The sequence below is a fragment of the Carassius auratus genome, chromosome 9 (genome assembly GCF_003368295.1).
Source record: "Carassius auratus strain Wakin chromosome 9, ASM336829v1, whole genome shotgun sequence".
NCBI lineage: Eukaryota > Metazoa > Chordata > Actinopteri > Cypriniformes > Cyprinidae > Carassius > Carassius auratus.
Genome location: NC_039251.1, coordinates 28526802 through 28541756, shown reverse-complemented (window position 1 = coordinate 28541756; position 14955 = coordinate 28526802). Strand labels below are relative to the sequence as shown.

At 36.0% G+C, this 14955-nt stretch overlaps 1 protein-coding gene across 1 annotated transcript; it reads right to left on the bottom strand.

Moving 5' to 3' along the window:
* Positions 1 to 623: 623 nt before the first annotated feature.
* On the bottom strand, positions 624 to 13637 carry cfap91 (cilia and flagella associated protein 91). Its single transcript, XM_026272409.1, has 17 exons — positions 13468 to 13637; positions 13259 to 13335; positions 11439 to 11596; positions 10625 to 10696; positions 10422 to 10478; positions 10128 to 10312; positions 9792 to 9969; positions 9116 to 9273; positions 8214 to 8396; positions 7178 to 7311; positions 6997 to 7110; positions 6763 to 6834; positions 6527 to 6673; positions 4854 to 5075; positions 3980 to 4128; positions 2973 to 3064; positions 624 to 1195 (listed from the first exon to the last, which is right to left on the bottom strand). Exons 1-17 carry the CDS (start codon positions 13553 to 13555, stop codon positions 939 to 941), a joined length of 2343 nt encoding a protein of 780 aa, XP_026128194.1. The 5' UTR covers positions 13556 to 13637; the 3' UTR covers positions 624 to 938.
* Positions 13638 to 14955: the final 1318 nt, after the last annotated feature.

Sequence of the window (14955 nt, the reverse complement as noted above, 5' to 3'; positions counted from 1 at the left end):
AATCAGCGTTTTTCGCTAAATTGCATTAGCAAACTTAAATTGCTAATGAACTGCAAATCCTCATTCTTGAAAAATTATAATTGTCTTTTGAGATTTATGGTCACAAACTGAACACCTTTGTTCACAGAAAGTACACATTTCCACTTTTACCTTTTATAGTCATCTTCACACTACATTTAGACACTGGCTGCAATTATAATAGCATGCAACTCTTTTTTTACTGCCAAAAAACTACAACAACAAAGCTGTGAGACAGAGCCTCCAACTCACACTAAAGAATGCTAAACGTATTTGTGCATGTTCAGTTAAATGCAGGGTGTTATGCAAAGCGGATTATATGGATGATTCACACAGGTAGTCAGAAGACAGACTGTAGGATTGAAATTTGAGCTTTCATGTAAATGTGAACGAGTTTTGGTTAGGTTCACAAACACTTGAATAAGCGATTTAATAAGGAACATAAGATCTACAGATCCTCATTAGAGCTTGGAGGAACAGCGTATAGGCCACCTAAATCTCCCTTATCATTCTGTCTATCTTTTTAGGAGATACAGCCCATTTCTCAGACAGGATCTATTGGACCTAATGCTCAGAGAAAAAGCCACCCATGTTAGAGCCTAATAGGCCAATACTGGAAATTGTTCCAGATGAGGGTCTTTTATTGAGTTTTTCTCTTACAAATGAAAATGAAGATGTCTGAAAGCCTTTGCTTTTAAGCTATGCTTTCATTTCCAATTAATTACAGACTTTGATGTGTTCCATTATTAATGATAAAAAGTGGCACTTACTGGTTTTATTGCGTAACCATTAACTTTGTACTGTTCTTTCAAAGTTCATTCACTCTTTCTGTCTCTATAAGTACGGTAGGACAAATCAAGTGAGTTATTATGACTATGTAAAGGTCAAGAATTTAATGTTTTGTTTTACTGCTCATGGGCTCAATCTGCATGTTTTCCGTTCCCGTCGGGAGCATCTGCTGATGTTGGATCACTGGTCAGATTGTTTTGTGCTGGTCCAGGGTCTCTTGGGGTCACAGTTCTGGGAACAGCGTCCTCTACTTGGCTGAGTATGTCATTCAGGACTGCATAGGAGGCTCTGTCTGAGGGAGATGGGGGCTGGGAGACCGCAGAAGATCCAGAGCTGCTACTGATGATCGAACGAGCTGCTTCCAGATGCCTTCTCTGGCTCTGACGAACTAAAAGAAAATGAGCAAATAGTACATTTTTCAAGTGCTTTTCAATTGGTGGGACAATGCTGAGTCATATGTCTGTTCTGAGAGACAAGACAACCTGAATAAAAACACGTCCAAATGGAAAAATGAAATAAATCCTTATGAAAATTGATATGCATGGAGACTTAGGGCACTTAGGATTCAGATAAAAATCTGCTTTGTTTCTAAGCTACACAGTTAGGTTAGCAAAAACAAAAAGTTATTTAATATAGTGCCACCTAGAGTTGAGTTAAAGCTGTCACTTGATGAAAGGTGCCAAATTATTAATATATATATATATATATATATTTTATAATGGCATTTGTTTTTTCTGTTTAAACAATATTATCAAAAGACTAATTAAATAACTCATACCTGCCAGGAATTTAATGGGAGACTGATAACTGTGGCTGCTTTCAATGTATTTTTCCACTTATTTTTATATTTAGACTTGTTCATTAGTGATCACTTATGCTGCTTTTTGTTCTTAATGAAAGTTAACAGTCACAGGTCACAATCTGCTTTTAATGTATGGAAAGCATTGTGTAACTTTCTTCTGCTTTTATGTTTCACAGAAGAAATAAACATCACACAGCATTGTAGGACGTGGAGAGAGTAAATGATTCAAAGAAAGAAATTTTTGGTTTAATATCCCCAACAAATCATACATTTCAGTTTTGCTGTATGTAGAAAGTCATGTGGTTACTGTCACCTGAACAAGCTGTAGAGAGGAGACAGAGTTGTGAGTGCATATACAGGGTCTTTGTTACATAGAGGCTAATAATGGGGAAATAGGGAATTAAAAACAGACTGTGGCAAATAGTGAGGATAATTCATTAAATACACAGGCCACATGACTCCCACTGTGATACAAACACATGTCAAAACCACAGGTCATTAAAATGTCAAGCTTAACAAATAGGCCATACTGGTAAAGTGACAGTTTTTAGCAGTGAAAAGACCTGCAAGAGGCTTTTCAAATCTTTTAAGACATCAATAGAGTGCACTACATAGAGCAGAAAGATGTTTGCAATGTCACTATAAATCTAAACCGAACATTGAACTAGCCTTAAAAAACTGTTCATTTTTGAATAAGTCTTTGTTCTCTATGTTTGTGTGGTCTGCAACTTCAGAAACGCATGCTTTCATGCACGACCAGCTTTTATGACACTTAATGTCTCAGTAATGGAAAAATAGGCAGCGTTATCACCTGCTTATCCTTTTGTCACTTGAGGTGAAATGCTAAATGTAATATTTCATTACCCGTTTAAAGACTTAAACCCCAAGACTAGTGATTTTTTGTTTCCTGCTGGCCCAATTCTACTCACCCTCACATGATTGCACTTTTTTAAATAATTAATCAAATATATTTTTTTATATTTGTTATTCAATTGATAGTTTCATATTAATATTATTGTATAGTAATTATATATAAATACTGTATATACACATACATATACTGTATATATACAGTATACACACACACACACACACATTTTATACATATATATATATATTATACAGCATAAGATTTTTTTTTTGTCCTTTAGAGCTTGACGATCTTAGTAAGCATCTCTTTTCATTGTATCTAGAAGAGCAAGGTGGTGCATTCTGCTCCTTATATCTCTTTGCACTCCAAAGAAAAACAGCACTTTCTTTTAAATGGCACAAGGTTACGTAGATAATAACATTAAGGTCTAACTTGGCTTGTCCTGTAATAGCTTGGTATTTTACTGATTATCTGCCTGATTGAATAACTCACCTCTTTCTCTGACAGCAGTCTTCTGGACCTCAGGAATGAGGAATCTGTAGACGAGTTCTGCCACGATCTCTTCAGACTGCTGACTGTTCCTCCTGCACGTATACACAGAGCGAGAAAGACATAACAGCTCGATTCGCTTTGTGATAAAGGAAACGCTCTACTACAGCCTGTGCTGGCAGCCTCGCTGAAGGACACATACAGTAACAATGCTCTTCATAACTGGGTCATACAATGGTCATCAGATTAGTGATATGCCTGCAAATACAAAGCATCTGATTCTAGTGACTTCCTATGGGTGTGCTACCACATCTGACATCCACAATTTATTATTTATTGAGGGAAAGTATATATATAGTCACAGATTATTTTTTCCTAAGTTGTGACTGTGCTTCTCTGTATTTTGCCTTGCAGGATAAGAAAGTTCATATGTTGCAGAGTTTTTAAACAGGCAGAGCACAATGGGTGGAAGTCGTCCTGTAGATAAATCTAAGCATATTTTCATTTCAAGACCTCCTGAAAGCCAAAGAGTCATCTAATGTGCACCTTACATGCATCATTTTATTTTATTTTATATTATTTTATTTTATCAAGGTCTTTATTTTATATGGCCTGTCTTTATACAAATTATTCAAGGAAATTATGAAAAGGTTATAATAACAGAATGCATTCACACTGTTTGGGTCTATTCACTTGGTAGCTCAAAAATGATCTTGAATTTAATAAAACCTCTGACGTAAACAACTATCAGCGAGAAACATGCAGCCTTTGAATGTCAGGACAGGGCTGAGGGAATCTTTTCTACATATTGAAATCTAAAGGTGCATTTATATATTTTATCCCTTTTCCTCAGGAGCATTCAGTGAAATGTTTTATTTTGATCATTTAAAATAGTTTGACCTTGCTGAAATATCTAGTTTGTGGTTCATGGTCAACAATAAGCAATCTAGTTGTGAGGTCTTCAAAACTGGTTCAGCTGGATGTCACAGCATCCGTGACCAAGAACGTACGTCTCCTCCATGGCATAGGTGATGTTGTTCAGCTCCTCGGCCGTGCGGTGAATCTCCTCTCTGGCCTGAGCATCAGCTGTCTGGTTAATGGAGCCCAGGATCACATCCTCCAGGTACATGTCTACTGTGTCCTGATGCATCTTGACCACCTGATACCAAATGATACACAGATAGACATGAGATCTCAGACTGAAAAGATGCAAAGATGCTGGTTGTAGTACAAGAGTGAATTATATAACACAATATGACTGGGACACACATTTTGATTGGGTCGTGACATTGAAGAATTCTATGGCAATTTGCTTTAGCAGAGAAAATAAACCATTTACTTTCAGTAACATACTCTAATGTTCAGGAGTTAGAGGTCATTTTTTTATTTTGTACAGAATTTGAAAAGTCTCTTATGCTAACCAAGGCTATGTCTATTTGATCAAAATTACAGTAAAAATATATTATTACAATTTAAAAGGGTTTCTGTATGAATGTTTCAAAACGTTACATTCCTGAAATGACAAAGCTGAATTTTCAGTCCCATCATCCTTCAGAAATCATTCTAATATGCTGATCTGCAGCTCAAGAAACATTTCTTATTATTATTGATGATGAAAACACTTGTGCTGCCTAATATTTTTGTGGAAACCGACACCTTTTTCATGATTATTTGATGAACAAAAATGAAAAAGATCAGCATTTATTTAAAATCAAAATCTTTTGTGATATTTACTGTCACTTTTGGTCAGTTTATCGCATTCCTTGCTGCATAAACTGCCAAATTTTACAAAATAATTCCCCAAACTTTTGAATGGTAGTGTATGGTTTTGTTAGGTAGAACTAGGAGCATACAGTATTTATTGTGAATGGATGTTCTAGTGACCTGTTTAAATATCTCATCCTCCTCTCTGCGTCTCCTTTCCTCGATCTGCCGTCTTCCACTCTCCTCAGCCTCACGGATACGACGGTTTCTCTCAGCCAATAGGGTGAAGGCATGGATCCGCCTCTCCTCCTGCAGCCGGAGCAGCTCTTTAGAGAGAAAGTCCAGCATGTCCACTATCACTCCTCCAGACAGCCCAGATATGCAGGACTCAATCTGAGACACCTGAGAGAAAGACAGTGAAGAAAAAGAATTTAATCAGTTTAGTACATGAGATATCCTAGCTCATCATAGTTCATCCTTACATTGTCTCGTTCGGTTACTTTTTTTTATTATGATTATTATTTTAGACCACACATAGGCTCATAACATATATATTATATATATATATATATATATATATATATATATATATATATATATTTTTTTTTTTTTTTTTTTTTTTTTCCTGTTTTTTTTTTTTTTTTTTCTGTTTTTGTCCAAAGGCAATAATGTATTTTATGTTTTTTTTTTCTTTAACATTAAATAGATTATTTTTATTTGTTTGTGTATTTAAAATCCTTAATAAAATTCCTCCTTTTAATTGAAATGTATGCTATGCTTTTACAAGTGATCAAATAATTATCAAATAGTATACCTCAAAATGAAAGGTTTTGCATAGCATCACTTGCTCACCAGAGAATCCTCTGCAGTGAATGGGTGCCATCAGAATAGAGTGAAAACAGCTGATAAACTCATCACAGTAATCCACAAGACAATTAATGTATGTTAATATGAAACAAATATTAAAGAGATTCAAAACTTCAAACCATTGGTTCTGGCTAAAATTTGAGTCTTCTGTCCATAATACTGATTTCTGAAGTGAAAAAGGCGTCTTGTCTGAATCACACGAGAAATATTCAGAGAACAAGCACTGTTTACAAGTGAAAACAGTAAAAAAAATAATAATAAATAAATTTGTGTATGTGATGGACTTTTTGATTTATGGATAAGCGACTCACATTTTGGCTACAGTGACCTTTTACAGTAAAAATGCCTTGATGGATTTAACATTTTATTTTATTTATTACAGAAATCCAGCTTTTAAATTCAAAAGATGATAATTGAAGGACTAGAATCGAGTGGATTATTGTGATGTTTTTATCAAATGATTGAACTCGCTTTCTGACGGCACCCATTCACTGCATAAATGATGTAATGCCAAATATCTCTGCATCTGTTTGAATGGAGAATCAAACTCATCTACATCTCGGATGGCCTAAAGGTGAGTGCATTTTCAGCAGATTTTCAGTTTTGTGTGACTATTCCTTTAATAATAAAATCTGCTCCACAAACCTTTACGATCAAAGTCTATCTGTATCAAATGACCAGTGACTGAGTTAAACGTAGCTTTCATTATTTTCTATTACTTCTCACTGGGAGAAGGTTTTGAATTCTAAAAATGAAAAGGGAAAGAAAATGTTTTCATAGTTCACTGAACGGTTTCATTTCAAAACAGGAAAATGTGACCCATGCTGAGAAGCCCAGAAAAGATTTGCGGCACATGCCCAAGCACAGCTGCCTAAAAAAACTGTATTTTGATTGTACTGAGATAAGTGTGTAGTTTCAGCAGTCAAAGTTCACATGCTACAGCAGGTGCTTATTTTCATATCATAAACATACATCTCCGGTCTTACTTTTTCAGACTGGATGTCTCTCTGTCTCTGCAGGGCGAGTTTGACCTGTTTTTCCACCTCCTTCTTGTCCTGTTCCTCCTTCTGCAGTGCGTGGGTGGTGCGCAGCTCCTGGATCAGTTCCAACCGTTTCTCTTTGCCCTCGAACATCTGCCAACCATCAGACATCATTATCTAGTCACATCGATGACTATACGAGCCGTCAGTTAGAAAACCCCGCTCCGCCCGCTGAGCCGTACCTGATTCTGTGTGGATCTTCCTCTCAGCACTTTCTGCAGAAAGATAACGGCCAGTTCCCTCTCCTCATCTCCCTGTTATAGACATTACATCGATATCTCAGAGTCATAGATGCATAAGAACTTCTACATGCTTAAAATGAAACACATCAGACTTGCAACCTGCATACTTTCTCATCAAAAGCCAGATCTAAGAAGGAAATCCTGAATTGTCTACAGCATGTATGTGGGTTGTACCTGTGGGGGATCTTCCACCGCAGGGGTTGGAGGTCGTGGAGCAGGTTTTTCCCTCTTAAAGAGGAACCGCAAAGGCTTCTTTTCCACCACACGGCCCTTTTCCTCCTTCAGAGCCTAGTGGGAAAGGAGAGTTCAGGGGGATATCTGTCACTGCATACACCTCCAGCCAGCTGCTCATTACCTGATGAGTCTTCATGAGCTCTAGTTCTCTGCGGGCTGAGCGTGAGATGAAGCCTTTAGTCACTTTAGGTCTTGGCACTTTGATTCGAGGCTCCATGACAGAAGCAGAAAGACCTGTCTCCAGTTCTAACAGCCCTGAGAAACACAGAGATGTCACTGCAGGCCTTCACCACATCCCTAGTGATTCAAAATTCAGCTAAAATAACTTATTTTAAACTAAATAACATACATTTTCTCAAACACCAACAACAAAAAAAATGCACCTAAATCTCTATGATATTCTGATCTGAAGCAATTTTTAAACCTCAATTCTCTGTTCACTAGGTTTTAGACATTATTGTAATTGCTAAGAAAAATCAATCTTTGATTAATAACCAGAATGATCTGATTCAGAATATAAAAATTGTATCTATAATATAATGTATATATAAAAAAAATGTGAGTCCCTCACATGGCATGCACGATAAAAAATCGTAGACTAAATCGTGTGAGAACAAATTAGTAAATTGTGCACACAATTAATTAATTCATTTTTATTTTTTGCATGTCATGTGCAGTGCTTTGTAAAATAATAATAATAAATAAAAAATAAAAAAATATGTAATGCAATTTGATGTCGAACGTTTTTTTTTTTTTTACAAGTTTAAAAAGTTTAGTTTTTTTGTTTTCAGGACTGACTAAAATTACTATATAAACACTGGATTTGTGTACTTTTATAAAATTATCCACATTTATCAACTTTTTATTTTTATATTTTTTAAGTGGTATGACAATGTTATTCACACGCGCTGAATAAACTCTCCTCAATAAACTCTGATTTCAGAAGAAGTACAATAGGGTAATTGAGTTTTATGGATAACATTTACAAATAATAAAGTAAACAAATAAAGAATATCAGAATATATCAAACAAAGAAAGACATTTAAATAGTATAATAGAATAAAAATGTTATGTGCATTCAACTTAAAAAAAGACTATAAACTTTACAGTATCCTGAATTGTCGCAAGGAAAACAACATCTGTAAACGGAAGCAGACCTTCATACGTGCTGAGAAAGTGACTCTTGACCACGTTGCGGTCGGAATTTCGGTCCGGGATCTGACCAATCCGTGACCGAGGTGCGTATGTCTGAAACCCATAATCTGAGTAATCTTTTATAATATCACGTCTCTGCAGCTTTCCCTCCACATTCCTCCGTTTAGCCAGCAGCTTCCGCAATGCTGTGAGAAACAGGACAATGATCAATAAAATGATTCTTCAGCTTCTACATGCTTATTATTTCATAAATCAGAATAATAAAACGACTTAAACGTCTAGTAAACGTTTAAAAACAGATGTCCTGACAGCTCTTAATTCATTATATGATTCATTTGGCTGAAGATTTGAATTCGTAGTTTTGTAGGAATGATGGCTTTTACTCATGCCTCACAGAATTTTTTGTAGAAGGCTGTAATTCATGGTTTTCTTTTCTGTGTGTGTAAATGTGGTAAAGTGATTCATCTACATTTTTGGTCTGAAGAGAAAGGTTTGAAATGTTTATATATGTTAAAGGTTATTCTGTCAATGTTTCATATTTTACTAGTATATGATCAGCTACAGAAGCTTATTTTTCCCCATTTAATAATAATGATTTTATTACTTATATTATGTTTACTACACAACCACTAGATGACCCTGATAACTCATGCAGCGCTATCAGAAGCTACGTTATTATTATGCATGGAAAAACGCACCTTTTTCAGGTCAAAACATGGAAATTTGTACAAATATGGTAAAATCACATCCTTGTAGCATACAGTATTTGGTCTAAAAGCAAAAACACGCTTTTCTAAAAGCCACAAAACGTCAGTTGTGATTTCACCATTACTGCCACAAACAGAATGGGTCCTTTTAAGTGCAACTTAAGTATGATAGATGGTATATCTGACTGTGGCCTCACAAATGATGTATTCATTGCGTATCTTCTTAATCTGCGCCTCCTTCTCTTGCTGGTGCTGGGAAAAGCTCACATCCAGTCGATCCATCTTGACCTCCTCCTGCTTCTCCTCCCTCTGACGCAGAAGCTGCACCAGCAGGGTCAGCCGTGCCTCCTGCAGCCTAACAAAACACACGAAGAACATCAACAGTCAACACGAATGTGTTTGTGCTTGTGGCAGTAAACTTAAGAGTAGCCTATTCTTTAGACTCTTAAGGGGCTGCTCACACAGAATGCGTTTATCCATTCCATTGCACTACTTTTCCATTGTTTTCTATGTAAACATTCTCTAGATGGACATCTGTTTTCCTTGCGTTTCCAATCACTCTCAGCATCTTGTATATGACGTTTTGTCAAGTTAAAATTATTTCAACCAATGCACATCGCTGATCATCAAAGCTAGTTCCAAAACAAAGGACCAATCAGGAGACTTTGGAGGCGGAGCAAGTGTTGTAAGCTTTTGTTTGCAGTAGCAAGTAAAAAAAAATTATTTGATGGCAACATGGCAGAGGAGACATTCTGCACAGCCACTTGGAATTTTTTTTTTTTTTTGGCAAATATCCAACCACTGTAAATAATGTGTGAGTGAACTGCATAAATGAATCAAACTCAGAAAACTATTCCTATAAGCAGTGCTCACTTCTCTATCTCGTTCTCTCTGAATGCCCACTCCTTCCTCTCCATCTCCTCCATCATCCTTCTTCTCTTGTCCAGCTGAGAGAGGTCATTCAGCGGAGGCAGAGTTGCCTCCCAAGCTCTCTTCAGTCTTGCCCTCTCAATCATCTCTACTTCTGCCAGCCCTGCAGGCAGCCCACGGCCTGAAAACAACCACTGTTAGTCCCAAGACAGCAAATGCTTGAAGTTTCACATGCAAAGGTTTTTGCAACATTGTTTCAGTGTCAGTCTATATTAGATTAGATTAGGCACTGGTGAGAGACACGTATTATTTATGATTATTATATTAAGTGCTGTTTACCCCATGTGAGTGTGGCCAGTGTGAGCAGCTCAGGGGGGGCTGTCCCAGGACGAACCGCATAGTCTGGAGTGAAGGGGTCTGTTTGTGTCTCACTCTCCCGATAATCAGTCTGAACTCCCACGGTCCGCTGGAACGGAGTAGGGGACCGTTTTTCATCTCCATCAGAAGCAGAAAGGAAGTCAGATCTGTGAGAAAAATTAGTGTCAAGACAGATGTATAGAAAGATAGTGAGAAAGTCCAGATTTTAACTCTGATAGAAGCTGCAGGTGAAGTGTCAAGCACAATTTGACTTACTTTGGCAAAGCAAATACTACATCAGGAGGAATCTGTTGAGCGAAAGGAATGAGAGGACTGAGAGAAAGGAAAATGGCAGAAAAAAAGAAGGAAAGAAAGTGAAAGAGAAAAACATTATTCTTATTTGTTCACTTTACCTGTTAAAAAAATAACAGCTTTTGTTTAGCTATTGTCATTCACATTCACTTTTCTCTATATCCTACCGTTTGAAAAACTTCCAGCGGTCCATTCCCGTCACATCTGTGTGGTTTGGTCTATGTGTTTGAGACACAACCCTTTCACAGACACAAAATGATTCAGGATTAACAATATTGGCATATACAGCATACACTATCACTCAAAAGTTAAATTAATACATTTAATCAGCAAGGATGCACTGTACTGATCTAAAGTGACAGTAAGGACATTTATGGTACAAAAGACCACTATTTTAAATAAATGCTGTTATTTAGAATTTTCTTTTCATCAAAGAATCCTGAAAAAAAAAAAAACATAACGGTGTCCACGAAAATATTAAACAGCTCAAATGTTTTCAACATTCATCAAAATGTTTCTTGAGCACCAAATCAGCATATTATAATTATTTAGCTACTTAAAATTTCAGCTTTGCAATTAAACAAAACAGTTGCTTATATTGTAGTAATTCACAATTTTACTGTTGACTGCATTTTCTTTTCAACCTTGCAAGGTTCAGAGAGTAAGAGACTCCTTTCAAAAACATCAAAAAACCTTACTGACCCCAAACTTTTGAACAGTAATATATATATATATATATATATATATATATATATTATGTGCACTGCAAAAGAATATAGTAAACATTCAATTATCCCTAAAGAATCCACAAAAAAAGAAATAACTCAAAAGAAAAGAAAAGAAAACAGCTCAATCATTCAGTGGATAATACTATCTGTGGGAAATGTGTTTATTAAATGCTAAATATCACAAAAATGCACAATGCAAAAAAGGTATGGTAATAAAAATAGATTTATTTTCATCATGTAAATCATTTGTTACCCCGTCAGCTGCTGCAGGGCCTGTCTCTTCTGCTCGGCCAAGCCTCGCCAGCGTCGATCGATGAACACAGGCACAGGCTCGGTGGCTTCGAGGCGTAAGGTGAAACGAGGGTGATGTGGCAGATTACTAAACATGGAGTTAAATTCTGGAACCTTCCGCTGACAGAGACACAACACAACTGTTTGTACTCTTACAAGGTCATAACATACTGTTTTTTTTTTTTTTTGGTACATTTATAATGTTTAAGTACAGAACAAAACATCTCTCCACTTTACAATCAATAAAAGGATTTGTTCGGTTTCTGGGAAAGATGTTGTGAGTACATAAAATTACGGAAAGCTTTCATTCAATAAACTTTTATTTCCAAAGATCAGAGGCATTTTCATTCCCCATGATACGAGTCTTTTAAGGTTTCTGATGTGTTAAGAATGAAACAAAAATGTTAATGGTTATTTCCATTTTTTATATTTTTTAATACATCATTCAAAAACACCATCATTCAAAATTTGAATGACATTAGTGCCATTAATTATTTTCAAATTCATTTTCAAAAAAAGTTTTTGTGTTCACTAGCAATACCCAGAGGATACAAAGGGTATTGTGCTGGCCATGAGATAAAAGAGTCACATTTTCAGCTCTAAATAATTGTATTGTATTTCTCACTGATGGCTAGACTGTCCTACACAAAAGAGAATTCATGATGTGATAACGACTGGCTGTACGTTGTCTGAGAGATTAACAAACAAGATTAATAAATAAATGCACCTGAAATTTGGATTTGAGCTGAAATAGTGTGAGAGTGTTGTGATTCGAGAGACAAGAAACCAGCACAGTGTGGATACAGGCTGCCAGGAACAATATAGCTCACTGTTTAGTGAGCAGAATGCGGTGATTGACCAATCAGAATCAAGTATTTCAGAGAGACCCGTAATAACTCAAAATAACCACTTCAGTGTCAGCAGGGTACTCCATTATCTTTCAATTACCTAAAGCAATTTAGCACCTCAGAGTTGCAGCATTACAGACCTATTTAACCAGCATAAGACTTTTTTTTCTCTTAATATGGTACTTGAATGCTGATATATTTGCAATCTTCTTTTTTCATTCCATGTGTAAAAAAAATAATAATTAATTGCAAGTATCACGTTTTTTTTACTTACTTAGAAAAATACATTAATAACTTGGAACCATGCTACATGTGGACTAAAAACTGTGCATAGTGTTTATATTAATTTATTATGTTTTGATAATATTTTGTCATGATTATACACGAATGATTCTGTTTTGAGTAACATTCTAAAGCATGTAAAGATTATAATTTTAACTTTAGTGCGTTTTTATTTAAAGTTATATACTTAATTGCAACTTCATTGGTACAGATATGAGATATCAGTTATATTCAAATAAATTACATACAAGTATATTTTAGTTTAACATACATTTTGCCAGTAAATCTGCCAATTTGGCTATTTCAAAGACAATAGAAGTAATTATGTAATTTTATATTCCCTTTTTTGAGTAAATCATTTCTGTGACAAGTACTTGTTTTAATTCAGCCAGAATGAGTTACATACAGGCTACTGTGAGTCCTGTTTTGGGTCAGTGTGTTTTCTCTCTGCCCAATCAAAGTCAGAGTTCATCAAACATGAACTTAAGTTCGCAGTGGAAAACAACATTGTCTCCAGTGTTTACATGGAAGTAGCAGCACAAAGTTCAAGGACTCAGTATCCACATAAATCTGCAAAATCTGAAACATTATTAGCACACGGTGAACTGTGCAGTGTTTGTGGTTGCTTTCTTTGATGGGTCTGTCAACTTACCACTCGATCCACCGAGGCATGAGCACGAAAGTTTTCCCTGGCGTGATCCACATCAGCTGACAATGTGTACACAGGGTCTAAAGCAGCACCAACACCCACAGTTCAACACATCAGAGTTTTTAAATAATAATCAACACAATATGGACTCTTTTATAACATCCGAATATATTAATGGTCAAACAGGCCATTAGTTTGCAGCTGTAACTCACCGTACAGATAATCATAGGTCCTCTGTGGTCTGAATCCCCTACTGCCCTCATTTTTCTTCTGAAAGGTGCGAGTCACAGAGACGCTCATGTCTGCGTTTAACTGGTGCGTGTTTTATTTGGGAGCGATTGGGACAGTTGTTGCCATGGAGATCGTAAACATCCGACCACGTCACTACCGCTGTCGCACCGCCAGAGGGCGTTCAAAACAAACCCATGACGTCCTCCAAACCGTCATCCATTTCCAAAAGTTGTTGTTTTCCGGTCCAAAACTTTGTATTCATTACAACACAAGATTGATATGAACACGTGGATGTAGACAGACGTTTGGAGGCCGACGTGACACAAGCTTGCAGAGATGCTGAGGTAAACTGTATATCCCACAGTCTCCGAACATAACCTTAAAATATCTCATTTAAAGCTGTCTCAGATTTAAGGTGATTTATCTTAAAACATTTGACACTTTAAACCATAATTTCAATATTACCTTATGTCCTCTAAATTGTTTAAATCCTATATCTTCATGATATACGTATAGGTCTAAGTATACATACAATGTATTCATACAAGTTATTTTATGTAATTTAATGTTGTGTAGTATTTCATTAGATTCATTAGAAAACATAGCAATGACATGGTGTTGCAGTACTAACTGGAATAAGGTAGGCCTAGTCATTTATTGCATATTAGTGAATATAACTACTTGATGAGAAAAAAATTTTCTGTTATTGGACATCTGGATTTTAAGACGGTCACATACGAGTTTATGAAAATCTATAAACTACAAAGATTGTTCCGAATGCTATTTTGTAATATAATTAACATAATATGTTATAATATATGCAACTTCACATTCACAGTCGTGCAGTGAATATCAGCAGCCTTGCTTGAAATCATGCTGATATTAAATATGACTTCTAATCTATTTATAGTACAAAATGTCATTCTAAACTCTCAGTTTTAGATATGATTCTTTCACCTTAGGTGTGATATCTCAGTTAAAACACACACACACACACACACACACACACACACACACACACACACACACACACACACACACACAAACTGAGCTTGCAGTCCACGTTTCTAGTCAACAGAGGACGCCAAATCATATTGAGTCCTTGATTTGCTTTAATGAATGAGAACACTTGCACATTCACAGAAAATAGCTTACTTCCGCTTTGCAAAATAGCTTGTGTATCATGTAGCTTTGGGAAGTTTTGACTACTATGAAATTCTTGTATTATTCTCTTTCACTGTTGTTTTTTTTTATTACTATTGACTTTTGCTATTGGTCCTGTCCTCTTGATGTGTGTGAAGTGTGTTTTTGTGACTTCCTACTGTAGTATTTTTGTTAACTGAAGTTCAACTCTGTCTGCATATGAGTCTTAAACCATGCTGTCTGAATCATACTGAAGTTGCTAACCTTTGTAGTCTATACTGTATATCTTGATTGAGAGGAAACTTTTATTCCTCCGCTTGTTTGTC